This window comes from Sitophilus oryzae, unplaced genomic scaffold (genome assembly GCF_002938485.1).
Source record: "Sitophilus oryzae breed Bouriz unplaced genomic scaffold, Soryzae_2.0 scaffold_1120_pilon_pilon, whole genome shotgun sequence".
Classification (NCBI taxonomy): domain Eukaryota; kingdom Metazoa; phylum Arthropoda; class Insecta; order Coleoptera; family Curculionidae; genus Sitophilus; species Sitophilus oryzae.
Genome location: NW_022145750.1, coordinates 33,831 through 49,513, shown reverse-complemented (window position 1 = coordinate 49,513; position 15,683 = coordinate 33,831). Strand labels below are relative to the sequence as shown.

The 15,683-nt window shown below is 34.0% G+C and overlaps 1 protein-coding gene across 1 annotated transcript; it reads right to left on the bottom strand.

The window, feature by feature from the left end:
- Positions 1–1,313: 1,313 nt before the first annotated feature.
- On the bottom strand, positions 1,314–14,303 carry LOC115886001 (doublesex and mab-3 related transcription factor 3, truncated-like). Its single transcript, XM_030905031.1, is given in 4 exon segments — positions 1,314–1,671; positions 1,674–1,714; positions 3,191–3,645; positions 14,265–14,303. Coding segments are annotated over 4 exon segments (765 nt in total). The 3' UTR covers positions 1,314–1,441.
- Between the last annotated feature and the right edge of the window lie 1,380 nt (positions 14,304–15,683).

The window sequence follows — 15,683 nt, the reverse complement described above, 5'->3', positions numbered from 1 at the left end:
TTATAACAAATGTAAAATTTTTCGATATTATATTGAAATAATAGTTTTTATAAGTTTAGGTAAAAAACTTAAAAGCAAAGTGATTATAAAAAGTAATAAAAGCTGATTAAAAATATCTAAAGTTCTAAATAAGGTTCTTAAGGAAAAAATTAATTTATTTCTTGACTAGATTGTTATACAGGGTGGTCAGACTGTATTCCGGAAACTTCGGCAGCATATTCTGCAGATAAAATAAGTAAAAAGTTTTTTTTAATTTTAAATTTATGTCCTAAAAATGCTTGATTTTGGAGAAACCGGGTGTAAAAAGTTTCATTTTTATTTCGATTTTTTTCCAAATAATTTCTGAAGTAACGTCAATATTTGGATGAAAGTGGTCTTTGGATGTCTAGGAGTTTTTTCACATGAGAAGTTTGATTTTGATATCAACATGACTCCTACTTGTAGGGGGCGCCGCCTACTTATTTACGCTTTGTTTGAAGAGTAATAACTTTTTGTCTGTACCTGTATAAAACTACTGAGCAAAAAACATACCTTTGCGAGGTTTTTTTACGTAAAAGATCTCTTGGTAAATCGCTACGACTAATGGTTCGAGATATTTGGAGTCGAGATTATCAATACCTGCCATGCATCATTGACATAAATTAACAAAGTTGACTAAATAGTTATTAGACTGAAATCATAAATTTGAAATGATTTTGTGTCAAAGTTCAACAGAAACTGTTTTATCATCATTTTTTCGAAGAAAAATTTATGATAAATTAAAAAAAAAATAAAAGTTCCCAAATTTATTGTTTGAGTCGAATATGTAACTATCTACTCAACATGTTCATTTTGTCAATAATGACAAAAAAAAAAAATTTCCATTGTAAATATCTTTAGAACGGTTGCTCGTGGTAATTTACCAAGGCGTATGAAATCACGGAAATAACTCCATTGTTTTATACAGGCAGGCTGAAAGTTACTCTTCAAGCAGATTAAAACTACGCTCTTAGACATCAAAATTAAATTTATTTATTTTTTCTCATTTTAAAAAATTCCCAGACACCTATTTTCACCCAAATATTGACATTACTTCAAATGTTGGAAAAAATCGAAATAAAAGTTAAACTTCTATACCTTGTATTTCTGAAACTAAGCAATTTAGGTTATACATTGCTACGAACTTTTACTATTTTAATGTGAAATTTCCGGAACTTCCCTATTATTATAATAAGTACAACAAATTCCGATATTTTTTAATATTATCCTATATTTTGCATGTGCGTTTGAGTCATGAATAACAATTTTCGAAAAAAAATTAATCCAAATTAATCTCAGAGAAAAACAATAAGATCAAAGTAACCATTCTGACACTCAACAAGCACATCTCCAACCCAAGTCCGACCAACATCAACAAAGTCTATCCTATTCAAGGTAAAGCACATTACCTTTACCTGTAAAGCTACTCAGAGTACGACGTCTTATCCGAACTCGTATTGGAAGCAGGTGATGAGGCTGTGGTGTCATGCAGCGACCCCACCAGAGAGATGTAATCCGCTGGAGGTCGGATAACGGATGACAGGTATCCGGTACCAGCGTAGGGTGCGGCCAGGAACCTCCTGGGAGGGCTGTACCTTTGTAGGTGGTACGGTACGCCCAATGGGGAGAAAGCGGATGGTATGGAGGGTTCGTGCCGATCATTAGTTCCATGGCTTGGAGGATATCGCCTCGACATCTGAGTAAAGAAGCAATAACATATTAAAAAGAAAATAAAATACTCGCACTAATATATGTTAATAAAAAGTTGTTAGGCAGTTCTTTTTGGTTTCAAAAGTAGAGAATTTTTTCCAATTTTTTGATGTTATTACAAATTTTGTTGCAAATATTATTCCTAATCTTAAAATTGAAAACCGCGTTTCGCTAGCTACAGTAATTTTGGAGATTTTTAAAATTTAATCCCCTCCCATACTCCCTTACCAAACCCCTCCCCCACCAAAAATTAATGGCCCGATTCTCGAGATTTGGTATTTTTATTACTTAAATTTGGATTAAAATCGGTTTAGGGGTGTTTGAGTTATCGTGTTACAGACAGACAGACGGACGAACAGACACCATGAAAATATTTTTGTATTTAGGTCATTTTTGACCCAAATAACTCATTTAGTGAAATTAAAAAACTTTTGCGTCGGTCTTAATAGCCTACCATACCTGTTGGTGTGGTAGAGGAGGTAAAAGAGGATGGTATATGAGTGTATGGTATAAGGGATGCATTTTCTATAATGCGTTGCTTGGCCTGTAAACCACATCATTTAAAACAAGCTTTGAATTAATGTTCGGTATAAACTGAGCCCAAACAGCTTAAAACTTGATATACAGGGTGAGTCTTAAATAAGTGCAAATATTTTGATTTTTTTTTTTTTTTTTAAAAACATATTTTTTACCGTTTTTCAAATAAATTTAAAAAAAGATATGTGTTTGTGTACGAGGCTGTACGTTTGACTGTTACCGCTGGCATACAACCAAGGCACAAAAAGTCATTTACTCGAATAGAACATACTATTTTTTCAAATCCCACAAATAAGTTTTAAACAATTTTAAACGTTCTAATAATGAATTTTAAACTCATACATTGTATGTAATTATATAGATATATATTGAGAAACTATGGTTACGCTCGTTGAATTTGACACTTTGTCAGGTTATTAATATAGTTTCGTGCCTTAGGCGGCAAAGTGCTTTAGTTTTATGCCTAGACATTAAAATAACTTTTTATATTGTCAATCACGTCGCAAAAATTAAAACTTTTGTGACGTTTAAAATAGTTTATTTTTTTTATTTTAGGTTTTCTTTTGGGTTTTCTTTCTTATAAATTTAATCTACTACTCATGTTGCCATATTGTCAGAAATATATTTTTAACTAAAACTAACAAAATTTTTCAAAAAAATATCAAAATTTTCAAAATGAATGAAATACTCTAAAAATATTTGCACTAATTTAAGAACCGAGTTTAAGACTGACCCTGTATAATCTGAGACACCACTGACCGACAAATAATTGATTTCTGAAGGTATTATAACCATTTCTAAACTGGGACGCCAGCACCATAAAAATTAGCAGGAATGGTGCCAGTGCTTCAGGTTTTTTTTTTACAACCAGTATTATTAAACAACGCGCCTTCACTGAGTTTATTGACACTTGATCAAAACCTACCTTTGCAAAATAGCCTCTACGTCCGACCTCCTCCTCCCAGGAAACACCCTCATCAGTATATTCACCGGCGACCTCTGCGACGGAGGCTGAATCTGCTGCAACTGCTGCGGCGTCGGGAACTGCCCAATAAAAGGATTATGATGGAACCCGCCGAAACTCCCCTCCTGCCCCCCACTGACCGGTTCCGGACTCTGCATCTTCTCCCGCTTCAAGGACAGGTTCTCGGGCGTCTCGTGCTGGACGTCCTCGTCATCCTCCTCCACGTCCAGGTCGGCATCCGGGCTGGCCGTGAGTTCTTCGGGTGGCGAGGGGCACATGGTTATTTGGGGCGGCTGTTGATGAGCAGAGAGCATAGACGGAGGTGGAGGGGGTGCCGGACTGCGTGAGGTAGGCCGGCGGTGGTCTTGGTCTTGGTCAGGGTAGGTCGTCGGGGGTGGTGCGGGAACGTTTGGTTGCTGGAAGAAAAAAAGGAAAATTTAGTATAATTTTGTAGTATCATACTGTTGCAAAACTCTTATAAGAGTTTAGGGTTTTAAAGAAAACGTTTTGTTACTGGAAGAAAAAAAGTAAAATTTCGTATAATTTTGTAGTATCATACTGTAGCAAAACTCTTATAAGAGTTTAGGGTTTTAAAGAAAACACTTCGAAAAGAACTCACGCAACATATACGACACGGAGTATTGTAGCTAAACGATTAGATTTTTACAAATTATTATATACCGAACATGCCAAGCGACTTCGTTCGCTTGGAATTAATCATTTGTAATGGGTGATGATAAAGCAAAGCAAAATTTCCATTAACATACAAACCAAAATTCCTCACATTTATGTCAGCATGAGAAAAAACAATATGGCGATATTATTATATAACTTGGTAATATTTGAGAGGTAGTTTCATCTCGTTGGAATTTGACTTTCGAAAAATCCGTTTGCCAAAAATTAGCTTTTTACGTCAAGCAGTTTAAACAGAATCGTGGTTAATCAATTACCCAACTTTTTGGAACACCCTTTTAAATATTATTTTTTGGAACAACCTTTTTTAAAAAATTTCAAAATATGTAAAGAAACCAAATAAATTATGATTGTCCAAGCGTTTTCCCGAAAGACTAACTTTTTTTTAAATAACAAATATTGTAATATTTGAGGGGCGTTTTCACCCTCTTGGAATTTGAGATTCGAGAAACGCCTCCTTATCGAACCTCTACACCCCATAGTCAATCCGTTTGCCAAAAATCAGCTCTAAACGTCAAGCAGTTTAAGCAGAATCGTGATTACTCAGTGGTCATATTTTATGAAACGCCCTGTATAGATTTATAAAAAATCTTAAAATATGTAAAACAACAAAATAAAATATACGTGCTTAAGAGTTTTTCCGAAAAACTGACCGGTTTTTAAATAAAAAATATTTTAATATTTGAAGGATAGTTTCACCCCCTTAGAATTCGAGTTTGGAAAAACCCCTTCTTATCGAACCTCTACACCCTAAAGTCAATCTGTTTTCCAAAAATCAGCTTTTTACGTCAAGCGCTTTAAGCAGGATCGTGATTAATCAATGACCAGATTTTTCGACACACCCTGTATACATTTTTACAAAATCTTAATATATGTAAAAAAACAAAATAAAATATACGTGTTTAAGCGTTTTTTCGGAAACTTAACCGTTTTTTAAATAAAAAATATTGTAATATTGGAGGGGTGGTTTCACCCTCTTGGTACTTATCGAACCTCTACACCCTAGAATCAACCTGTATGCCAAAATTGAGCTTCTTACGTTGAGTGGTTTAAGCAGGATCGTGATTAATCAGTACGTCAGTTACTTAAGGATTTTATATATTAGTATAGATATTAAGTTTTGGGTTTGTTGAAGGACTATTAGAGCTACAATTTAAAAATATTTTTACAAGATACAGAGTGTCCCAAATAAATAAAAAATATCAAAGTTGTATTTTTTTAAACAGAACACCCGGTATATTATTACATTTTTAGATTCAACGATTAAAATAAAGGTAAATTTGATTAAGGTTTATCACACGTTTATGAAATATTTTCAATTTTGTGAAATTGCAGTAAAAATTTTAAGGCTTTATTTCTCCAAGGGTATGAAAGTTTTTCATACTAAATATTTACTGATGTTTATTTATTAATCAGTTATTGTGTTGCAATAATAAAAATAATACTACTTCATACAGAGTGCCTAAAAATTTATTTTAAATATTTTCTAGATTTAAACGGCAATACCTTGTTTAATTTAAATAGAACACTCTATATATTTTTGGAGAATCAGATGCACAATTTAATTGCCTATCAAATTCTACTATTCCATTTTTTACCTATCCCTTCAAGTTTTCGTAGAAAATGCGTTTTCTTATAATTTAGACCTCATTTATCAATATACCCATGGAATATTGACATTTTAGATTGTTTTTAGAGCAACAAATGTACAAAATGTACAGGTGCTAATAAAAAAAACTACAATATTACTAGCCCATTTGTATACAAAAAGAAAAGTATTTAAATCTTTATAAAAGAGTATATCATTAATTAAATATACCGCCATTATTTCCACCCAAATATTCATTAATTACATACTTAATTGTGTTAGTTGATAAATTATTCTAAATAAATGTGAATTTGAATCAAAAATCAATATAATAACACCAATAAAAGGCTATTAATTTCACAAATTAATTTTTTCAGTTTAGAGTCTTTCACGTAGAATCCAGTGCCGTAAAAAAATCAATCAAATTTATAAAAATTCGTTTAATTTAAATCAAAAATGAAACCATAAATGCAACCCCAAAGGAACAAACATCCGTGCCGTTTAGTCTGGACCGAAGAACAACGTACGTAGCGGAAAAAGCAAACCCGAAGCCCTTAAGAGGACTGGTTTAGGGTAAAGTGGGGGTGGGTGTAGGTCCGGCCTTCGTCGGACGCCCTTTTAATCCGGGACCCTGCGCGCAGCCCTAACAATACCGGAAACAAACTCTGGAGTGTGCGGTGGCCACTGCGGGATAATTAATAAAAAGCCGTGTCGAGTGGCCGGAGCGGCCATTAAATTAAAAAACAGTTTACATTGGCTTCGACTCCCTCGAAAACTGTTTTCACGTTTTTAAACTTCTCTCGTTTCATTTTTTTTTTTTAATTAAACGCTGAAATTTGCGGGCCGCTTTTTTCCTTTGGTACTCGAGTTATTCATTTTTTTGCAATAATGAACATAATTATGTTCATTTCTCGATAACTCTATTAATATACAGGGTGGTCCGAAGTGTATTCCGGAAACTTCGTACAAAATTCACCCGTACAAAATTCAGTTGGTACAAGAACTCAACGAAGACGATTTTGATCGTCGCTTGCAATTTTGTGAAACTGTGAGTGAACGAGTGGCGAATGATAATAATTTCCTATTTAATGTGTGTTTTTCGGATGAGTGTACTTTCTTTTTGAAAGGTGTAGTTAATCGGCATAACTGTCGGTACTGGGCTGAGGGGTTTTTCACGAGGTGCACACACCAAACCCTCAGAAATTGAACGTGTGGGCTGGTATTTTTGGAAATTCGATTTTACGTCAGTTTAACGATATTGAGAAGATCTTCAACGCACAAGTCACAGAACAGCTATCTAGCAACTGCCGCACCTGATCGTTCAACCTTGTGTCAAGTGAAAAAATGCGTAAACATCTAGAAATAATAAGAAAAAACAGCAAACTGGTCGAAGGAATTTATCCTTATCATATACTCTGATAAATGTTTAAATAAACTTTACAAATTTCAATCCTTCATATTTTCTCAACGACTCGACCGATTTTCAAAAACAAAGCGGGAAAGTATAGAGAATAAAAAGCCCTTTTCATTGCGGTACCACTTGACCCCCCTTCCCATTTGAAAAAAGTTGGGGGATGACAGCCCCGCTTAGAGGGTTGAAGATTTTGCAATCATTTTTGGGACAAAAGTTGTCCCCCTCACAAACAAAATTGACGTGTTTTTGGATTTTTTGAAAAAAAAAATATCCTGGCCTTTATGCCTTGCGGAACGTTTTCGATGGGCCACCCTGTATAATAATTAATATTAAAAATTGCAGTGTTGATACAATATATTCAAGGAAAGAAACAGAGGGTGTTCTGAAAAACTATTTGTTCTCAATTTTCTTCTTCTTTTTGTGTCAAATAAACTGAAAACTTATTTTCTCTCCAATAAATCAACGATAAAAACGGGAGAATACAGATAAACATTTATAAAAGTTTTATATAGTGGGTTAGTTTTAGTTTAAATTAATTTAAAATATTAGTTTTTTTTACGAAAAATAATGAAGTAAAGTGTTTTTTCATAGTGAAAAATCTAGAAAAGTGCGCTGCCAGCTAACGAAGTATTTTGTTAGTTAATCATTAAATTGCGAGTTAACAAATAAAAAAAAACAACTTTCAAGTAGTCAGTCACTAATTAAAACAGTTTACAACGACTTTACCTTCAAACAGATTAATTAACAGGTTTTAATTTTATTTTCTTTTGTAATTAAATTCTCAATTTTTTTCGCTTTTGCTGTTGCGCGCGAACTTATTTTCCTCACTGAATCAACCCGTTGCAGTGGAAATATTGAACTGAAATGCAAAATGTTACACGTAGCTGCTTATTCTTTTTGTTAAAAAAGCTTGTTCAGCTAAAATACAACAATGAAAACTTTCCTCCGAGGTTTGTATACTATTTTATTTACAACCACATCATTAATTAAAAAATAGAGACAGCATTTTATTTTGAAAAAAAAAATAAATATGCGAAAATTTGTCGTTTTCTGTTTTGGATGTTCCATATCTATAGTTACCGGTACCAGTGGTTGTTATGGCGCAAACCTTCAACAGCAAAACAAACAACTAAGTGACAGTTTTGAATTTCTCGTTCGCTTTTTCGAATTTATCTAATATAGAAAGCCAAAATGTTGTCGGAAAGTTCTGATTTCAGTTGATATTGAAGACTACTTTAATATTGGTACTCCACCAGAACTTACAGAAGCTGCAAAAAGAGCAGAAGCCAGTTTAGTTCCAGAGAAAAGTAGGGGGCGATATGAAATAGCATTGAAAGTATACGAAAAATGGTGTGCCGAAAGAAATGCTAAGAGCGAGAGCTATATTGCTTCGCAATTGCGGAGTCATCAAGACTGATTCCTTCGCAATTTACAGCTCACATCACGTACGCTTATGGCTTATTTGTAATAACTGATGTTCACCGCAAATCAGTGACATTGGTCTCAATCATTCCTAGATCAATCGGTCAATCAGTCATCTGTCCAAGACGACAAAAAAGCTCTCACTTCATTTCAAATCGCTGTTAAATTCCCCGAACCAATGGGCACCTACTCCTACAGGGAGGAGAAGCAAACACTTCACCAGCTTCTACCTTTACCAGAACCGTTCTTTTCCCAAGTGTACTGATAAAAAAGATAGACTTGAACTAAAGTCGTCATCGTTCTTGATAAAAAAAAATTAGTCGCAAGATAATTTATTTTAGCGTAAAAGAAAATATTTTGCCTGAAGAAAAACTCTCTTAACTCAAGAAAACTGGTTCTCTTGAAAAATTCGAAAATTTCTCTTGAATCTATTTTCATTCAACCAAGTGCAAGTTACTTTGTTTTAAGATAATAAGAAAAATACGCTAGGAAGTACTTCATTCAAGAATCATGGCCATTTTTCCAATAGCTAAATACTCTTTTGAAGAAAAATAATAACGACACGCAAAGACAATGACGAAGGACGGTATATACAATCAGTCAGCAGCCCGATCAGTCGTACGTCGAATTTCATAGGTCCCACATCATAGTACGCACGGGTTTTGTTGCTTGGAATTTTCCACTTGGAATTTTGCATAATTTGCTTTTTAAACGCATATCGTATAACAAATTAGTGATCGTTATTAATATGCATTTGTCATTTTTTATGGACAAATTTTAGGATATATGGATTCTTTAAAGGAGTTTCTGAGAAAATGGAAATTAGAGCATTTATTTACTATATTTGAAGGTAAGAGACATTTACCTAATGCACCTGTTTAGATAATGCATACGTGACTATAGATAGAATAAGAATATAGGTATCATTTTTTTATGCAAATAATTACAAAAATTTTAGAATTTCAAATCGTCGTATTAAAAAATTGAAAATGGAACCAAAGCTTATAATTTTAATAATTTATTTGCTTTACTTTGATTAATCGTGATGTAACATTTTTTTGTAATTTGTAGAGTGATGAACCACCCCAAAAAATACCAAGGAGTGAAGAAGCAGAAATAACTACTATCGAGGAAAATAATATCACTTTACTTACTACAGACCAGGAAAACCTAAATTTATCAGAAAATAATATACCCCGTAATATGCCTGTGTATGATATATAGACTTCTCTTAGATCAAAATAAATTTTAGTTGAGTCAATTGTATTCGCTATTGGTTTAAGAAAAGTGTCTCTTTAATCAACAAATGTCCCTTTTCAATCAAGAATTTTTGCATGAATCAAAGAGACTATTGTTCTTGTAGCCAGAACTTCTTTGCCTATTCATTTTGGGCCAAGAGTGAAATACTTTGGACAAATAGATTCTTCTATTCTCTAAAGTAATTGTTTAAACCTTATGAAAAGATGTTTTGGGCAAAGAAACGTCGTTCTTTGCCCTATTGAAAAGCGCCAATCTTTTGGGTCAAAGTCATATTCATTTCGACTGAGAGATCTTTTTTTTCAGTGTGGAGAACTACCCTCTGTAAAACCGTCTCAGATACTGGCTTTTGTCAAAGCCCTGAGACTGTAAGATGAGTTATAACTCAATGTACAATTGTACAATCCTCTCGCCTAGTCAATTGCGGAAACAGTCTTGATGGCATATTTTAGCGACACGGCAAGGCAGAAAAAGCCATCTACTCTTTGGGCTACGTACAACATGATACGGACAAGGCTAGAATTAAGGGAAAAGACTGACATCAAAATATCACAAACTCATCGCTTTTTTAAAACGCCAACCAAACCAAACCTTCAACAAATAAATGTATTAAAATTTTATTATTATTAATTTTCTTGTTTATTTTTGTTAATGTTAGATAAGTATTTAATAAATATATTACAAGAATATTTTGCTTAATTAAATGAGGCGAGAAATAAGAAAAACCGAGTGAGGGAAATGGATGAGGGAAATAATGTAGATAATTTGACACTTTCAAATTTTTTAAAAATCAGTAATGTCAGTATTACGTATGTGGTTGTAAATAAAATATATAATTAACGCTTTAAGTAATATTAAAAAATGCCAGCAAAAGTTTTAAAAAGAACATCCTTTTAAAAATAACTTAAACGAAACCAAATCCTCGACCAAATATAACCCCTCTCGAGCGCAGCACAGTGCAAATATTGATCTAAATCGATGATCAGTTGGAAGTCGCCTTTTTAAAAGCCATTGTTTGCTCATGCTGCTCGCCGGGGAAAAGCATATTTGCCCATGTGAAACTGTTACTTAAAATAAGAAACATTTGCTGAAGGTAATGGCCGGGCAAACAAGAATATTACTTATTGCTTACAGTCTCGATTGCTCGCAGCAATCGACGACATGTAAAGTTAATAGCCGATGAACGTTTAAATATATGTTAGTGAATTGTGTTGTTCCTTTTCTTTTTTCAACCGTCTTGAGCATAGATTACGCTTCTAAGTGGGTATACCTTGAGCTAGTTGGAACTTAGACACTTTACTATATGTTTAAGTCAATATTGGGAACAGGTTTTGTGGAGATAACTTTGCTTTAAGTCAAATAACGCGAATGGTTCGTTTTATAATTTCGATTTGAAAGTCTATTACGATGTATTTTCGGGTCTCTCTCAGGGGTCGGGTAAAGCGGGTCTGTGGTCGAAAGAAATATATATTATATTTCAGAAATCTGCCTAAGCTTAGCCTGATCCTGTAGTGTTAAGCCACACCCAAAATTCCAAACACGCGTGCTTTGATTAAGGCTTGATTAAGGTTTACAAAGCATTTACCATAAAATAGCGAGCAATTTATTACAAAACCATATAAACTATATATCACTCTAATCACAAAACTTCAATCTATTTCCGTATTGTAACGGAATTCTAAATTATGTCTTTATTTTCGAGAAAATTAGTCCAAACGTAGGGAATATTTTGTTGATGTTAGACCAACAAAATCATAAAAATATAGAAGTTCTAATCATAAAATCGTTCGATTTAAATATTTAAATGAAATTTGGTATTTTGATAAATTGGACCAACGCCAACTTAACCGTTTACGCCACGTGTCACTGTGACAGACAGTTTTGACGTAAGAAACGTCAAAAGTTGATGTCGTCCGATCGCGACCAAATTTGGTGGGTATGCTATGTGAGCGAAAGTTGAATACGTCGCGACGTTTCGTTTACATCTTCATAATTAGGATGGGACTAAGGATTTGATATTGAAAAAAAATGTAGGTAGATTTCAGCATAATTGGCAACGGGTTACAGGGTGATGACCTCGACGTTTTCATCATCAAGATTTTTCAACTTCAATTTTTCAAGATTGGAACCACACTCGGCACGTAGATAGAGGTACCCAAAGGACCCTATAGGTCGAATTCTTTAGCAAAATAATTACCTCTAATTTTGTGTTGTGCCAGTCAGCGCCTCCATAATGAGATCTACTTGTAAAAGATACTTTGAATGATGCCTTGCAGTTTCATAGATGAAATCCGTTGCAATTAAATTTTCATTTTCAGTTAAATTTTCGTCGCGTAGAGTTTCAAAGTCTTGTCTTGTCTTGCAAGACTCTTGAAATTTCTTGTCTTGAAAAAATGAAGCCATAAAAAACGCCATAAAAAAGAAGCGTTTCAATTAACGTCTTGGGGTAGAAGTCTAGAGGAAAGATCAATGGCAAAATTTGAAGAAATTCTAAAAATTATTTTGAGCCTACGATGTACAAACCTAGAGATTTAAGTACACCAAGCGTTTCATCATCTGTTAATGAATTTGATATTGATTTTAATTCAATATTTGTTACGTCTGAAGACGAACATATAGGTAGTTTTGGTAGTTGTAGTTCTAATGTCAATACTGATAGTGGTTTTCAAAATGAACTTCAAAATTATTTATCTATCCAAAGAGTGAACGATAAAACAGATATTTTAGCATGGTGGCAGGCCATAGTGTCATATTCCCAGTGCTGTCAAAGATGGCTCGTGATTTTTTTTGTATACCGGCTACTTCTGTTCCCGCAGACAGGATCTTTTCGAAGGCAGCACTGGTAATAAGGAAACACAGAAACCGGCTAAATTCAGAATTGGTAAGAAGTTTAATTTGTTTAAATTCCTGGATGAATGAATTTCCATAAGTTCATTTTTTAGTTCTAGTTGTTGATTCTTGTTAGTTTATTATGTTCTATTTTGGTTACCCGTTTGTTACTTTTATTTTTTATGGTATTTATTTTATTTTTTTTTATTATGGAAGATAGGTTGGAAAAGTTTGGACACAGGGTGTACAGAAAGATCATGCTAAGGTGTACTATTTGCGCTATTTGATACAACTTTTTGTTCGCGGAGCAATTTCGTGCATGAAAAGTGGTACCAAAGAGCGCAAATAGCGTGCTCCGCGACCCCTCCATTAGTTTCAACTACCGTTAGTTTTTTTTTTAAATACCATTATACCAATATAATTTTGTGTATAATACCAATTACCAATATAAGGTTTGTTGCCTCGACTTTATTTTATTTTATTCTCAACTCTAAAACACTTGCTATGATAGAAAAAAAAATGAACACTGGTCAATATTAATGCCGGGTTTATACAACATTTGCATAAGTCGTAAACATAATCACAGTCTTAATCATCGTCATAATCACAACGCAATTTTAATGTGCGTTTATATAACATTTTCATAATCATAATTTTTAAATCAGTGAAGTTGGATAACATCATTTTTTATGATTATGACTATGATTGTGATTACGACTATGTAAATGTTGTATAAACCCTGCATAACTTGCGCAAAGACCTTAAATTAAAATTATTAATTAATTAATTAAAACATAATTAATTAAATCTTTCCAGAGATCTTGAATTCAAGAAATTTTAACTAACTTTCAAGAAATCTTGAATTCAAGAAATCTTGCAAGGCTCTTGAAATTTCTTGCATATTAAAGTTCTGTCTTGTCTTGAAATTCAAGACAAGAAATTTTGAAAGTCTTGTCTTGAATTTCTTCTAAAGACTCTTGTGCAACACTAAAGAGTAGAGCGGGAAAAAATCAATATTTACATCTTGCGGTAATATTAGGTAATATTACCAAAATTACTGATAATATTACTCTTTAAATCACAAAACACTATACATTCCCTTAAATTTTCATAAATTTAAATTTCCCCTAAACTTATAGACTCGTCCGGAACGTTTTAATTGAGAAAAAAATAATAAAAAAGGGCAAAATAAACAAGTCCCCTCGACAACGACTACGTCACAGAACACAAAAGCGCAGCTCGGTCGAACGAACACTGTGTACAATACATCCGGCTCCAATTAAAACCCAGTTCGATAATATTCATCTTAAACCGCTCAGAAAACTATATAGAGCCGTGCCCCGCCGTTAACGAATCCTCTGTATCGTTTTCGAGAGTCGTTAGAGCGGTTTGCAGTGGTGCTCTGTTGTGTGGCGCGCGGATGTTAAGAAGTGTGCGGAGCGACGGAGAGATCAATTAGAGATAGGGGTTGTTTGGGTGAGAGGGAGAGGGCAAACAAACATTGAGGAGGAGAAGTCGAGGTTGATTGTGCCAGTTACAATGCACTGGTATCGCCTCGATTTCATTTATTTTTTATTTGTTTATTTACATTTTTGAGTTTAGTTTTACTATTGCGCGTCATCGTCTGGTACTCAGCAGTTTTCATCTTGTTTACAAATAATTTTACATTGTTTTCCGTTAATTAAATACATTTGAGTGGATTATAGGACAGTTTTAGTGAACATACTATATTTTTTAGAGTTTTAGTGTACTTAACGTATTATAATCGATGAACTAGATAGTTTTTTAAAATTATTTATCAAATTTTCCTTAGAACTGCAAATCATTCCTACCTGTAACAGCCTATAACCAACAGCAGCAATGGAGGTCATTCTAGATCTAACACCACTGCACATTGTCATTGGTAGATATGCCAATGCGACAATGATTAGAATGGTCACTAACGGAATTAGTACTGGGAGAATTGTCAGATCAGGGGCTTGGAACACCCTCATAAAGGAAATACCACTCCTGCAACTCCCGTGGACGATATGCCAAGAACGTACAACTTTGAGAAACATCTCAATGTAGTATTGATCAATAAAAAGGATTGGAAGAGCGAAACGCTTGCCCAGCAGTTAAAAGACCATAACTTGGTATACTGATGCTTCCAAAACCAATACGGGAACAGGGATCGGAGTGTTTGGGCCGAGAGCTAAATACTCCGAACCAATGGGCACTTACCCTAGTATCCTACAGGCTATAATCTACGCTATCGAAAGATGCGTACAACTTATCTTTGATAGGAACTATCGGAAACAAGAAATAGCCATCTTGTCTGATAGTCAAGCAGCGTAAAAGCGATCAACTCAGTATCAATCAATTCGAAATTGGCCAAAGAATGCATAGAGAAGCTGAATAAATTAGGCAAAGAAAACAAAGTCCTCCTACTCTGGGTGCCTGCTCACCAAGGGATAGAAGGCAATGAAAAAGCAAATGATCTAGCTAGAAAAGGAGCGAACACTCCACTAACTGGACCAGAACCGTTCTGCTTTCCAAGTGGTAATCAACTCAAGGCGGAACTCAAAAACTTGGAAGATTCCGTCCGCAACCTGGAGTGGGAATCTTGCAACGGTCTAAGACACTCGAAGAAGTTTCTGAGGGCTTATGATTAAGAAAAATCACAGATCTTCCTGGGTTTAAGTAAGAACAATCTTCGGATTGTCACGGGGTTTTTAACAGGACACTGTCTCCTCAATTAACACCTCAGTAGATTGAAACTAAGAAGAAACGGCGAATGCAGATTCTGTGGGGAAAATGAGGAAACACAGTACACCTCATCACTGAGTGCGCCGAGACGACAACCATTCGTGCCATGAACTTTGGTACGACTGATATTGGAGATGGAGAACTACCCTCTATAAAACCGTCCCAGATACTGGCTTTTGTCAAAGCCCTGGGACTGTATGATGAGTTATGACTCAAGAAAGGGGGACACAATGGATCTGTAAGGTCGCAGTGATTAACCCCCCTCCCACTCATTCTAAATTCTAAAAAAAAACAGCCTATAATGTTCAGTATTGTTTTTGCTGAGTGAGATATATATAAGAGCATATATATATATATATATATATATATATATATATATATATATATATATATATATATATATATATATATATATATATATATATATATATATATATATATATATATATATATATATATATATATATATATATATATATATATATATATATATATATATATAT